The following is a 12,251-nucleotide window of genomic DNA, read 5'->3' on the forward strand; positions in this document are numbered from 1 at the left end:
GGAGGGCCGGCAGGCACTGTCCTGGCCCGAAGGTGGGCCTTAGGCAGAAGGCCCCTGTGAGGGGGACGGCAGCGGCACAGGAGCCCCGGGATGTGGGTAGAGCCACCCTCTGGCTTCAGGAGCTGAGCAGGGTACAGAGTGAGTGTGGCCTGCGCCTCAGTTACCAGCCTGTCCCAGGACTGAGGTGGCCGGGCTGCCAGCACAGGCCTGAGGCCCACCTGGGAGAGGGCACTTCCCCTCCTCGGCAGCCGCAGGCAGCCCCAGGTTCCCCAGGGGACGGAAAGCTGCTGTCTGGGTGGAGCGGGTGGGGGTGTTGCCTGAGAAGCAGGCTTCTCCTCGGGATATTTACTTGGAAATTTTATTCAAATAGAGCTGGCGCCGGAGCTCTCCTTGGGGAATCCAGCGGGTGGGGAGGGCCAGGACTAGCTTCCCCAGTCCCTCTCTGGGCGCTGAGACCCTGCCTTCACAGCCTTCAGACAAGTTGGCTGCCCTGAGCCAGACCCCTGCGCCCACCCCGCCCACCTCAGGCCCCGTCCGCAGGGTCCCGGACTCGCTGGCCTGGGGAGTGAGGGCCTGCCCCACAGGCCTCTCCCCTCCGCTCTCGGCCATTCCCCCTCAGCCTCCTCCTCCCTTCCGTTTCCGAGGGAGGGAGGCTGCCGTGGCCCAGCGTGGGGCCGGGGGCCGGTGGGGCTCGCCCGCCCCTTCCCCTCGGCCCGCCCCGCCTGGGCCAACTGAAACCGCGGGAGGAGGAAGCACCCAACCAGGAACTGGCCGGGGTTGGCGCGGGCCCGAGTAGGTCCACAGCCACCCAGGAGCAGGAGCAGCTGCTTGCAAGGGTAACTCCCGTCCAGGGGCACAGGGGGCTTTGTGGGGTGGGGCTCCGGGGGTGACAGCCAGGTAGGGGCCAGGCTCCAGAGGCCTGGACAGCCCCGATAGCAGGGCTGTGGCTGTGGCCAAGGGCTCTCCGGCCTGGGGAGGCCCAGCCCAGCGCAGGCCCCTGTAGCGGTGGGGGTGCAAGGAGCCCGGGAGGGAGAGCCCAGGCCGTTCCTTCTCTAGGACTGAAAAGTGCACTTCTGGCTGGGCCTTGGCCTAGGGTCCAGGAAGCCGTGAGGGCCAGCCCCAAGCCAGGTTGTTTTGCTGGGCAGGACCCCACCCACCTCCTGCAGTCCCCAGCTCCTCCCCACAGCCCACAGCCCACAGCCCCCTTTGTTATGCCCCTTCATCTCCAGCCGCTGAAGCTGCCTCACCCCAGTGACGGCCTCTTTACTGTCCCCAGAACGCCAGCATGGGCTTCTCCTCGGAGCTGTGCAGCCCCCAGGGCCACGGGGCAGTGCAGCAGATGCAGGAAGCTGAGCTTCGCTTGCTGGAGGGCATGAGGAAATGGATGGCCCAGCGGGTCAAGAGCGACCGGGAATATGCGGGGCTGCTCCACCACATGTCCCTGCAGGACGCCGGGGGCCAGAGCCGGAACAGCGGCCTGGATAGCCCCATCAGCCAGGTACGCTCCTCTAGTACTGACTGTGCCTGCCCGCCCCCTTTCTGAGCCTCTTGGGGGTGAGACTGGAGATCCAGCAGGCTCAGGAGCCGCTGTCCCTTCTCCCCGCCTTACCCGCTCCACAGTCCTGGGCTGAGATCACCAGCCAGACCGAGGGACTGAGCCGAGTGCTGCGGCAGCACGCGGAAGACCTGAACTCAGGGCCGCTGAGCAAGCTGAGCCTGCTGATCCGGGAGCGGCAGCAGCTGCGTAAGACCTACAGCGAGCAGTGGCAGCAACTGCAGCAGGAGCTCACCAAGGTGGGTATCAGCGCCGGGGCCTCAGTGGTCTCTGTCATCAGCGCGGCCTTGGAGGGGTGGCTTTGCACAAGAGCCCCAGCATTCACTGGGGAAGTGCAAGTTCCTGACCACAGGCCAAGCCCCAGGACGGATGGGATGGACGGCTCCCCGGCCAGTTCCTCCCTCTGCACCCACCACTTGGGGGTGGCCTGCAGCCGCCCTGTCCCAGCATTGTCTGGGCCTGGCAGGCGCTGGGAGAGAAAGGATGGGTGAGGCCCAGCTGCCCAGGAGGAGCTGCGGTGGTGACACTGCCAGACTCTGGGGTCCTGCAAACAGTAGCGCGGGTCTGAATCCCCCAGGCCCACAGTTGCAGGCAGTGTGATTTAGAGCTACAATTACTTCTCTGGGTGTTCCAGTCCCTCAGCTGCCTGGCACCACCTTGCTTCCACCAGAGCTAGTTGGCCTGGCCATGTACCCACAGCGGCCCCTGGTGGCCAGCCTGGCCTCTGCGCCTCTTCCCAAAGATCATCTAATTCAGGGGTTTGCCTGCTTCTGTAAAGTTCGAGGCAAACATAATCATGCCTGCTGGCTTTCGTGTGGACTGTGGCTACTGTAGAGCTATAAGGGAAGAAGTGAGTAATTGCAACAGTGTCTTTGTGGCCCACAGGCCTAAAATATCTACTATTTGGTCCTTTAAGGAGATTGGAGTCAGGCCTAGTGGCACACGCCTGTGATCCCAGCACTCTGGGAAGCTGAGGCAGGAGGATCACAAGTTTAAATCCTGCCTGGGCAACTTAGCAAGACTGAAAATAAAAAGGGCTGGGGTTGTGGCCCTGGGTTCAATCCCTAGTACCTAAAAAGAAAAAAAGAAAGAAAGATTGGTTAAGACTGGTCTAGTCGGGGCTGGGGATTTAGCTCAGCGGCAAAGCGCCTGCCTGGCAAGCGCAAGGTCGTGAGTTCGGTTCCCGGTACCGGAGAAAAACCAAAAAAAAAAAGACTGGTCTAGTCTATGCCGTTAACTCAGCTACAGATGGGGAAACTGAGGTTCAGAGGAGGGGGATGGAGCTCGTCAGTGTGTCCCTGAACCTAAACAGAACGGGAATGGCAATGCTGGTCTCAGGCTGCCGTCTCTCGTTCCTGTTGCCAGGAACATGATTTGCCTGACTCCGGGACAGGACCGAGTGCAGAAGGAAAATGTGAGGCCCCCATGTTAAGAAAGCAGTTTCACCATGGTGACAAGGGAGCATGCAAAACAAACATAGGATCCTTTGTTAGAGCCCTGAGTAGCCTAAGGCCACACCTGAAGCTGCCCCACCTGCCCTGACCGTCTCTCTGCGTCCCCCAGCTGCCTGCCTGTAACTCTGCCAGAGCCTTTGCTCCAAGCTCAATCCCAGCCACTTTTTTGTTTATTTTGAGACTAAGTCACTAAGTTGCCCAGGCTGGGCTTAAACTTGTGATCTTCCTGCCTCTGCTTCCTAGAGTGCTGGCATTATGGCCATGGGCTGTCACACTGAGCTACATATCATGGCTTTCTGAAGTTTCCAGGCCCTTCCGGGAGGACTGAGGGAGCACCCATGCTTGGGGACCTGCCTCCTAACACTGGCCACCTCTGTCCCCACAGACCCACAGCCAGGACATTGAGAAGTTGAAGAGCCAGTACCGAGCCCTGGCCCGGGACAGCACCCAAGCCAGACGCAAGTACCAGGAGGCCAGCAAAGGTCTGTGGCTTCCCTCGCCAGCAGGGAGGGGAACCTCAAACCACTGCTGCCCGTCCACAGTGCTGACACTCATGCTCCTCCCGCCCCTCCCCGCCGGCAGACAAGGACCGGGACAAGGCCAAGGACAAGTACGTGCGCAGCCTGTGGAAGCTCTTTGCCCACCACAACCGCTATGTGCTGGGCGTGCGGGCTGCACAGCTGCACCACCAGCACCACCACCAGCTCATGCTGCCCAGCTTGCTGCAGTCCCTGCAGGACCTGCACGAGGAGATGGCACACGTGCTGTGAGCCCCCCACCCCAAACTATCATTTGGGCCCAAGTGCTGGCTGCATGGTCATAGGGGAATGGGCCCCAGGTTGAGGACCCGAACCAGACCACCTGCTTACACCCAAATTAACATGCTAGTGCCCCTCATCTCAGGCACTCGATGGGGAGGGTGTTTCATTTGTAGTACTAGAGATTAAACCCAAGGGTGTGTTGAGCTATACTCTTTGCCCTTTTTAAATTTTATTTTGAGACAAAGTCTCACTAAATTGCCCAGGCTGGGCTCAAACTTGCTATCCTCCTGCCCCAGCCTCCTGAGTAGCTGGGATTACAGGTATGGGTCACCACCTCTATCATCACAGGGTTGTATAACGTTTATTTAGCACTATGCCAGGCTTTGGGATATGGCAGGGAGGCATGCAGGCAAAAACATCTGTCTTCGAGGGCCGGGGAGATAGCTCAGTGGCATAAGTGCCTGCCTGGAAAGTGCAAGGTCCTGAGTTTGATTCCTGGTACCAAAAAACAAAACAAAACAAAAAAATCTGCCATCAGTGATCTGTGCTAGTGGAAGGAGGAAGAAAGAAAGTGAAATAGGAAGCGTCGACAGGGCAGTGATGCATGCTTGAAATCCCATCTTCTCAGGAGGCCAAGGCAGGAGGATTGAAAGTTCAAGTCCAGCCTGGGCAATTTAGCAAGACCCTGTCTCAAAGTAAGAAAGGACTGCAAATGGGCTCAGTAGTGGAGCACGTGCTGAGCATGTGTGAGGCCCTGGGTTCCATCCCCACCTCCATGCACATGCATGCACTCGCGCGCGCGCGCACACACACACACATGCTCGCACACACGCATTTGAAGCAGGTCCAAAGCAAGTGCTACAGAGAAAAATAAATCTAGCCTGGGGGATTAGGAGGGCTGGAGGGTCTGGAGAGGAGTTAGTTTTAAATAACTGAGAGTGCCAGCCTGTAATCCCAGCACTCAGGAGGCTGAGGCAGGAGGATCATTGTGAGTTTGGGGCCAGCCTGGGCTACAAAGTGAGCTCAAGACCAGCCTGAACTGCATAATGAGACCCTGTTTTATAAAGACAAAAATAAATAAGTAATGGAAAGGCCCTCTTTGAGAAGGTGACATTCAGAAAAAGAACAGGGAGGTGTGGGAGTGAACCACTGGGCTGTGTGGAGAAAGACTGCAGGTGGGGGCGCCAGGGGGACAGGTGTGTGGGGAGGGCCTCGGAGAGGAGTCAGGAGCCAGGGGGCTCAGCTGAGTGTGAAATGAGGGCAGGTACAGTCAGACCCAGGCTGGAGGAGTTGGCTTGGGGGCCGCTGGGTGACACAGGCTCCAACAGGCTTCTGTGAGGCCTGCTTTAGTAAGGTCGCTCTGCAGGGTGGCGCGGTGCACACCTGTAATCCGGCACTGAGGTGGGCCAGGGCAGGAGGGTCACAGGTTTGAGCCCAGCCCGGGCAACTTAATGACTTAGGGAGACTGTGTCTCAAAATAGGAAATAAAAAAGGGCTAGGGATAGAATACAAGGCAAAGACCCTGGGTTCAATCTCTAGCACCTTGAAAAATAAATAAGGTAAAAGTGCTCTGGCTGTTGTGTTGCAGATAGACTGCAGGGACGAAGGACAGAGGCAGGGAGGCCAGACGGGAAGGAGGCTGGTGTGGGGATGCGGGGCACAGGCTTGGTCATTTGGAGCAGGGTACGGCAGGTCTGAAAGGTGGTCAGGTCAGCTCAGGTCCAGGTATATTTTGAAGGTGACGCAGGGGAATTTTCTTGTGGATTCAAAGTGGACAGAGACACAAGCAAGGCTGTGTGACTCCCAGGATTTTCCCTGGAGTATCCGGAAGATGGAGTTGCCATTAGCTTAGGTCGAGACAGCTGTGGCAGGAAGGCATTTCAATAGCCAAAGCAGGAGCGTGTGTTTCAGCTAGGAGGGTCAGGTGTCTCAGGGATCTGAGTCCCACAGATCACTTTGAGTAGGTAGACATACGCATGAGACTGGGGCACAGGGGAGCTGAGGGGACTGCTGCCCCTGGGGGTACAGACAGGGTCACAGCACATCAGTAGCTTATACAGGTATGGGAGGCTGATCACCAGCTCTCAGGCTGACTGCCAGAGCAGGGACAACTGCAGCTCACGTACACTGAGCACTTCGGGGCTGTCAGACACTGTACACAGGATCCCACGGGATCCTGATCCCCGTAGGACTGCCAGCACACCCTGTGCACAAATCAGGAAGTAGGAGCCCAGGAGAGGTCGAATACTTGGCCTAAGGTCATGTGACTATCACCCGAGTTGCATGAGGTCCAACCCAGTGTCCTAGTTGAGTTACGGCACCTTGCCCAGCCCAAGGTCCCCCTGACTGGTGGTCCTGTCTCGGGGGACAGGAAGGAGATCCTGCAGGAATACCTAGAGATTAGCAGCCTGGTGCAGGATGAGGTGATGGCCATTCACCGGGAGATGGCCACAGCTGCGGCCCGCATCCAACCTGAGGCCGAGTACCAGGGTTTCCTGCGACAGTATGGGTAAGCGCTCCCACCCTTGCACCCACCGGGCCAGGGCTGCTCGCTTCTTCACTGACAAGGCCCTGTCCGCCTCCAGCTCCGTCCCAGATGTCCCGCCCTGCGTCACCTTCGATGAGTCGCTGCTTGAGGAGGGTGAGCAGCTGGAGCCTGGGGAGCTGCAGCTGAACGAGCTGACCGTGGAGAGCGTGCAGCACACGTGGGTGGCGGCCTGGCGCCTGGGCCTGGGGGTTCTCTGCAGACCACGGGTGTCACGTGGGCAGGCAGGGAGTGAGCTCTACTGTGTTGAGCTGGTACCCAGCCTGCTTGGTTCTGCAGGACACATACGAGCTGCGGCTCTAACAAGGCCCTGCCCCGGCTGCAGGCTCACTTCAGTGACGGATGACCTGGCAGTGGCCACCGAGACCATGCTAAGCCGGCAGGAGGCAGTCAACCAGCTGCAGCGAGAGCTCCGGAGTGAGGAGCAGAGCACCCACCCCCGGGAGCGGTGAGTGGGTCCTCCGCACACCCGCCTGGCCCCCCGTCCTGCTGACCTCCCCTGCGGCTGCAGACCAAGGCTGGTCTCTCACTGCCTGCCTGCCCGCTGGCCTGCAGGGTGCAGCTACTGGGCAAGAGGCAGGCGCTACACGAGGCACTGCAGGGGCTGCAGGTCGCACTGTGCAGCCAGGCCAAGCTGCAGGCCCAGCAGGAGCTGCTACAGACCAAGCTGGAGCAGCTGGGCCCCGGCGAGCCCCCAGCTGTGCTGCTCCTGCAGGACGATCGCCACTCCACCTCGTCCTCGGTGAGCGCCGCCGCCCCTGCCCACCAGCCGTGTCCAGCACAGCCGTGCGCACTGGGGCCGTGCTCCTCATTTTCGCCCTCCCCCTCCCCAAGCCTGGCCACCCGCTGACGTGTGTCCCTGGCCTCAGGAGCAGGAGCGAGAGGGGGGAAGGACGCCCACGCTGGAGATCATCAAGAGCCACATCTCGGGAATCTTCCGCCCCAAGTTCTCGGTGAGTGGTGCCCAGCCCGGGGCCTGGACCTGAGGGGTGGGCCAGGGGCTGGGTCTCAGACGCATCCCTTGGTGTTTCGGATTGGGTCCTGGGATGTCTATGCTCCCAGCCCCTGCCACCCTCGGCCCCGCTGTGCTCCCGTCTCTGGGTGCTGCAGGGACCAATGGCCTTGGTTGTCTCTCTACCCTTCCTGTTCCAGGGAGCTTGTGGCCTGGAGGAGAAGGTACACAGACAGCTCTGTGTCCTACTTGGGGGGCTATGAGGATTTAGTGGGGTGGACAGAGAGAGACCCAAGATCCAGCTGTCTCCCCTGAGAGACTCTAACCACTTCCCCCACCCATGTCCAGCTCCCCCCACCGCTGCAGCTGGTTCCTGAGGTGCAGAAGCCCCTGCATGAGCAGCTGTGGTACCACGGGGCCATCCCGCGGGCGGAGGTGGCCGAGCTGCTTACGAACTCCGGGGACTTCCTTGTGCGGGAGAGCCAGGGCAAGCAGGAGTATGTGCTGTCCGTGCTGTGGGACGGCCTGCCACGCCACTTTATCATCCAGTCCTCCGACGTGAGTGGGGCCCCAGCCTGCCCTTCCCCTACCCCAGGGGATGACCTCAAGAAGGCAAAGGAGGGGCTGGCACACCTTAGATGCCTCCCTATCCCTGCTGGATGTAGCCAGAGGCCACCTGGATCCCTGCAGCAGGAGAAAGACTTAGCATCTGTCCTCTCCTAAGAAAAGGTGGCCCGATTGTCACACGTCACACGCTTGTGCCTGTCCTGTGGATCTCTCTGACTTGTCTCAAGTGGGCCCTTCTCCCTGCCCTCTCTCTGTCCTCCCCTCAGCAAGGAGGTTGCTAACCCCAGGCCCTCTCCCTGCAGAACCTATACCGCCTGGAAGGTGATGGCTTCCCCAGCATCCCCTTGCTCATTGACCACCTGCTCTGCTCCCAGCAGCCTCTCACCAAGAAGAGCGGTGTTGTTCTGTATAGGGCAGTCCCCAAGGTGAGCCTGTGGCCACAGAGAACGGCGGGGGGGGGGGGCGTGGGTCAGGGCCCCCCAGGACTGGAGCAGGATGGGCTCACATTATCCGAAGTCCACTTGTAGACTGTGACTGCACGTTCTGGGTGGTGCTCACCTGGTGGGGCACCTGTCTGGCCCCCGCATCAGTAGGGGAGCGTGATCCCGATCGGGCCAAATCCCATCAGACAGCCTCATGGCGGAGGCTCTAAGGAAAGAACGGCAGGCTCCTGGCGGTGGGAAGAGCGCCCCCCACGTCCCCGCAGCCCCGGCCCTGCTCTGCACTCACTGTGACACCTTAACTCTTCTTTCTAGGACAAGTGGGTGCTGAACCACGAGGACTTGGTGTTGGGCGAGCAGATTGGGAGGGTGAGTTTGCATCTTTCCCTCCCTGCCTCTTGCTCCGGGCCAGACCTGAGGCCCCACCTCCAGAGACCCCCTGGCAGGCAGTTCCCTCCTGTACCCCTGGCTCCCTGCCCAGCCACCGCCACTAGCCATCGCCCAGGAATGGAGTACCTGCCCCAAGTCCTCACCAGCGCCCAGCTCCTGCCCTCACGTGAGCTGTAAGCTGCCTGCCTAGGAAGGAAGTCACTTTCCTAAGTCTCAGAGAGCCTTTCGAACGCAGAGGAAAGCAGCTGTGGCTCTTCCTCTCACCCATCTCTGAGGATGTGGCATGCCACGGTGACTTTCCTGCCCACCGGGGCAAAGTCCTAGAGAACCAGGGGAGTGAGTCTGAGCCCAGGGGCTGAACGCAGACAGCTGGGGACCAGGGACTGTCCCCTGAGCACAGACAAGACCAAGGCACCAGAAGCTCTGGTAGGAGCCCGAGACCATTTCAGGGCAACTTTGGCGAAGTGTTCAGTGGGCGTCTGCGAGCCGACAACACGCCAGTGGCAGTGAAGTCTTGTCGGGAGACGCTCCCGCCTGACCTCAAGGCCAAGTTCCTGCAAGAAGCCAGGTGAGTGACAAACTGACGCCAGCCAGAGGTTCTGTTCCCAAGTGTTCTCCCGCACTTGCAGCTGCACCAAGTGCATGACTGTGATCGTAGCGCTGAACCCTCCCAGCCCTCTCCCACCTCGTAGCACCCTGTCCCCGTGGGGCCCGGGCTGCCGGGGGTCTGGCCCATCGCACAGCCAGGGCTGATGGCCTCCGAGGCCACGCTGGTGCCCCCTGACTCTCTGAGGCCCTCCTCATGGCCTTGGGGCTCCTGGAGGGGGGGCAGGGGCAGGAATGCGGGGAGCTGAGCAGCGGCCCCCCCCAGGATCCTGAAGCAGTACAGCCACCCCAACATCGTGCGGCTCATCGGGGTCTGCACGCAGAAGCAGCCCATCTACATCGTCATGGAGCTGGTGCAGGGTAAGCGGAGTGCCCGTCTCGGGGTGGGAACTGAGCCAGCCAGGTGTCCCCAAGGCTCAAGGCCGCCCCTCTCCAGGGGGCGACTTCCTGACCTTCCTGCGGACCGAGGGAGCCCGCCTTCGCATGAAGACACTGCTGCAGATGGTGGGGGACGCGGCCGCGGGTATGGAGTACTTGGAGAGCAAGTGCTGCATCCACAGGTGAGCAAGCCTCGGCCCTGGCATCGGGCATCGGCCCCACTCCCCACAGACCAGGGTGCCCAGGGCAAGCGGCACCTTCGTTTCTGGCTTTGTCTGGACGTGCTGCCCAGCCCTGGCAGGTGACATTGGCTGAAGGAGTCCCCTGCTCTGCTCCACCCAGGGACCTGGCTGCTCGGAACTGCCTGGTGACAGAGAAGAATGTTTTGAAGATCAGTGACTTTGGGATGTCCCGGGAGGAGGCCGATGGGGTCTACGCAGCCTCAGGGGGCCTCAGACAAGTCCCCGTGAAGTGGACTGCCCCTGAGGCCCTTAACTACGGTACTGGTCTCATCCAGCCTGCGCTGCCCCGGGGAGGCCGGTGGGCAGGGTGACAGGGACGGCTCCCTCATGCCGCCTCGCCCCTCCACAGGCCGCTACTCCTCGGAGAGCGATGTGTGGAGCTTTGGCATCTTGCTTTGGGAGACCTTCAGCCTGGGGGCCTCGCCCTACCCCAACCTCAGCAACCAGCAGACACGGGAGTTCGTGGAGAAGGGTAAGGGACCCGCACATGGCAGCAGCCTGGGCCACACCTCTCCCACTGCCGTGCTTCCCTCTCCCTGGGTTTTCACCCATCCCACGGGGGCCAAGTAACAATCGCCCTCTGAGCCGGGCACTCTGAGAGGCTGAGAGAGCAGAATTGAAAGTATGAACCCAGCTTGAGCACCTTAGTGACTTAGTGAGACCCTGTGTCAGAAAAATGAAAAAAGGACAGGAGAATGTAGCTCAGTACCACACACACACACACACAAAAAAAAAAATGCTGAAAAGAAGATCATCCTTAGTTCCCCCTGAGTGGAGCTCCTGTCTATGCCAGGCCATGCGTTAGCTCACTTGCTCTTCCCACAGATGAGGTGGGGTCAACGTGTCCCTTTTGCAGATGGGAACACTGAGCCTTGCAGAGTCACATTCCCAGCACATGGGGAGGCGGAGAACAGAAGCCAGACCTCCTTCTTGGGGTCGGTGGTATAAACAAGAGTGGCTCTTTAGGGACAGCACTTCATGAGCAGCTCCTGTTGCTTAGTTGGCCCCAGGGGGCCCCTCCTCATGCCCAGTGCTGTGCCCGTCCTCCCAGGGGGTCGCCTGCCCTGCCCGGAGCTGTGTCCTGACGCGGTGTTCCGGCTCATGGAGCAGTGCTGGGCCTACGAACCTGTGCAGCGGCCCAGCTTCAGCACCATCTCTCAGGAGCTGCAGAGTATCCGGAAGCGGCATCGGTGAGGCTGGGGTCGCTGCAGGCCGCAGTGTACCTCCTCCTCTGCAGCGCCCACCCTCACCAAGGGACAGCAGCCTGCCATCCTGGGATCCTGCCCCCAGCACCCCTGCTGCTGCAGGGACAGCCCCAGGTCCGTTCTGGACTCTGCTCCTGCCGGGTGTCCTTCCTTGGACAGAAACAATAAAACCACTTGTGCCCATCAGGTGCTCCTGGCGTTGCTCTTCTGGAGGGCCCGGGCCTTGCCGGGGTAAAGGGCAGGCAGAGCTGATTGGGTAGCAGTTGGAGGACTGAGAGCTCAGGATGAGGGACAAGCTTTGGCCAGATGGTGGCGCTGTCCCATGAAACAGGATGGCAGCAAGAGGAGCAGAACCGGGAATGGGGAGTTTAGCGCTTAGAGAAGTCCATCCGAGGGGTCTGAAAAATAACGAGTCAGTAGGTCGGTCTGGAAGCCCAGGCGGAAATGTAAAAGCCATTGAGTCACAAGTGTCAGAGAGTGGCTGCCACTATGGATTCGGACAAGTCAAGTCAAATTTAGGAGCAGAGGAGGAGGAAGGGCTAAGGTGCACTCAAAGAGGACTGATGTGGCTCAAGAGGGAAAAACTTCTCCGAGGAGTTCATGTCTCCAGACTGCTTCCTGGGGGCTGAGTGGGAGACTGGGGCGCCCTCGCCCCCTCCTCCAAGTCCCTCTGAAAGCTCCCCAGCAGAAACAGTGAAGGTCAAGCAGGTACAGTAGCACGGGGCTGAACTGCAAAGCAAGAACCAGCAAAGACTTAAAATGTAAGAACACAAGCAATAAGAACCACGCAGTATTAGGCAGGGTGTGGCATGCCTGTAATCACAGCACTCGGGAGGCTGAAGCAAGAGGATTGCAAAATCAAGGTCAGTGTGGTTTACATAGTGGGATACTGTCTCAAAAAACTAAAGGGAAGAAAGAAAAGAACCAGGAAGTGGGTCTGGGGTGTAGCTCAGTGGCAGAGCACTTGTCTAGGATGCATAACCCCTCGGGTTTCATTCCTAGCACCAAACACACACACACACACACACACACACACACACTTCAAAAAGGAACCGTGAAATAAAATGGCCAGCCCTTGAGAAAATCAGGAAGGGGTTTTACTTCAAAGAGAAATTAGAAGCCAACAACTTGTTTTAAAAGAGGAAATTGGGCTGGG

General features: G+C 59.8%; 1 protein-coding gene across 3 annotated transcripts; it reads left to right on the forward strand.

Annotated features, from left to right (window-relative positions):
• The first annotated feature begins 366 nt into the window (after positions 1 to 366).
• On the forward strand, positions 367 to 11,281 carry Fes (FES proto-oncogene, tyrosine kinase). Of its 3 annotated transcripts, none has more exons than XM_013512503.1 (19): positions 367 to 836; positions 1,230 to 1,498; positions 1,621 to 1,794; positions 3,395 to 3,491; positions 3,592 to 3,775; positions 6,142 to 6,279; positions 6,356 to 6,411; positions 6,595 to 6,763; positions 6,871 to 7,057; positions 7,185 to 7,268; positions 7,616 to 7,825; positions 8,137 to 8,259; positions 8,590 to 8,643; positions 9,114 to 9,232; positions 9,536 to 9,630; positions 9,707 to 9,830; positions 9,991 to 10,148; positions 10,240 to 10,362; positions 10,942 to 11,281. In XM_013512503.1, the coding sequence occupies exons 2-19, from the start codon at positions 1,286 to 1,288 to the stop codon at positions 11,082 to 11,084; spliced, it is 2,451 nt and encodes an 816-aa protein (XP_013367957.1). In that variant the 5' UTR covers positions 367 to 836; positions 1,230 to 1,285; the 3' UTR covers positions 11,085 to 11,281. The 3 variants fall into 3 exon arrangements, with proteins under 3 accessions (XP_013367957.1, XP_005381567.1, XP_005381566.1); XM_005381510.2 differs by having other exon boundaries at positions 369 to 836; positions 6,356 to 6,475; positions 6,641 to 6,763; XM_005381509.2 differs by having other exon boundaries at positions 369 to 836; positions 1,277 to 1,498; positions 6,356 to 6,475; positions 6,641 to 6,763.
• The last annotated feature ends 970 nt before the right edge of the window (positions 11,282 to 12,251 follow it).

Source organism: Chinchilla lanigera, unplaced genomic scaffold, assembly GCF_000276665.1.
Source record: "Chinchilla lanigera isolate Chin_1 unplaced genomic scaffold, ChiLan1.0 scaffold00015, whole genome shotgun sequence".
In the NCBI taxonomy this organism is placed as follows: domain Eukaryota; kingdom Metazoa; phylum Chordata; class Mammalia; order Rodentia; family Chinchillidae; genus Chinchilla; species Chinchilla lanigera.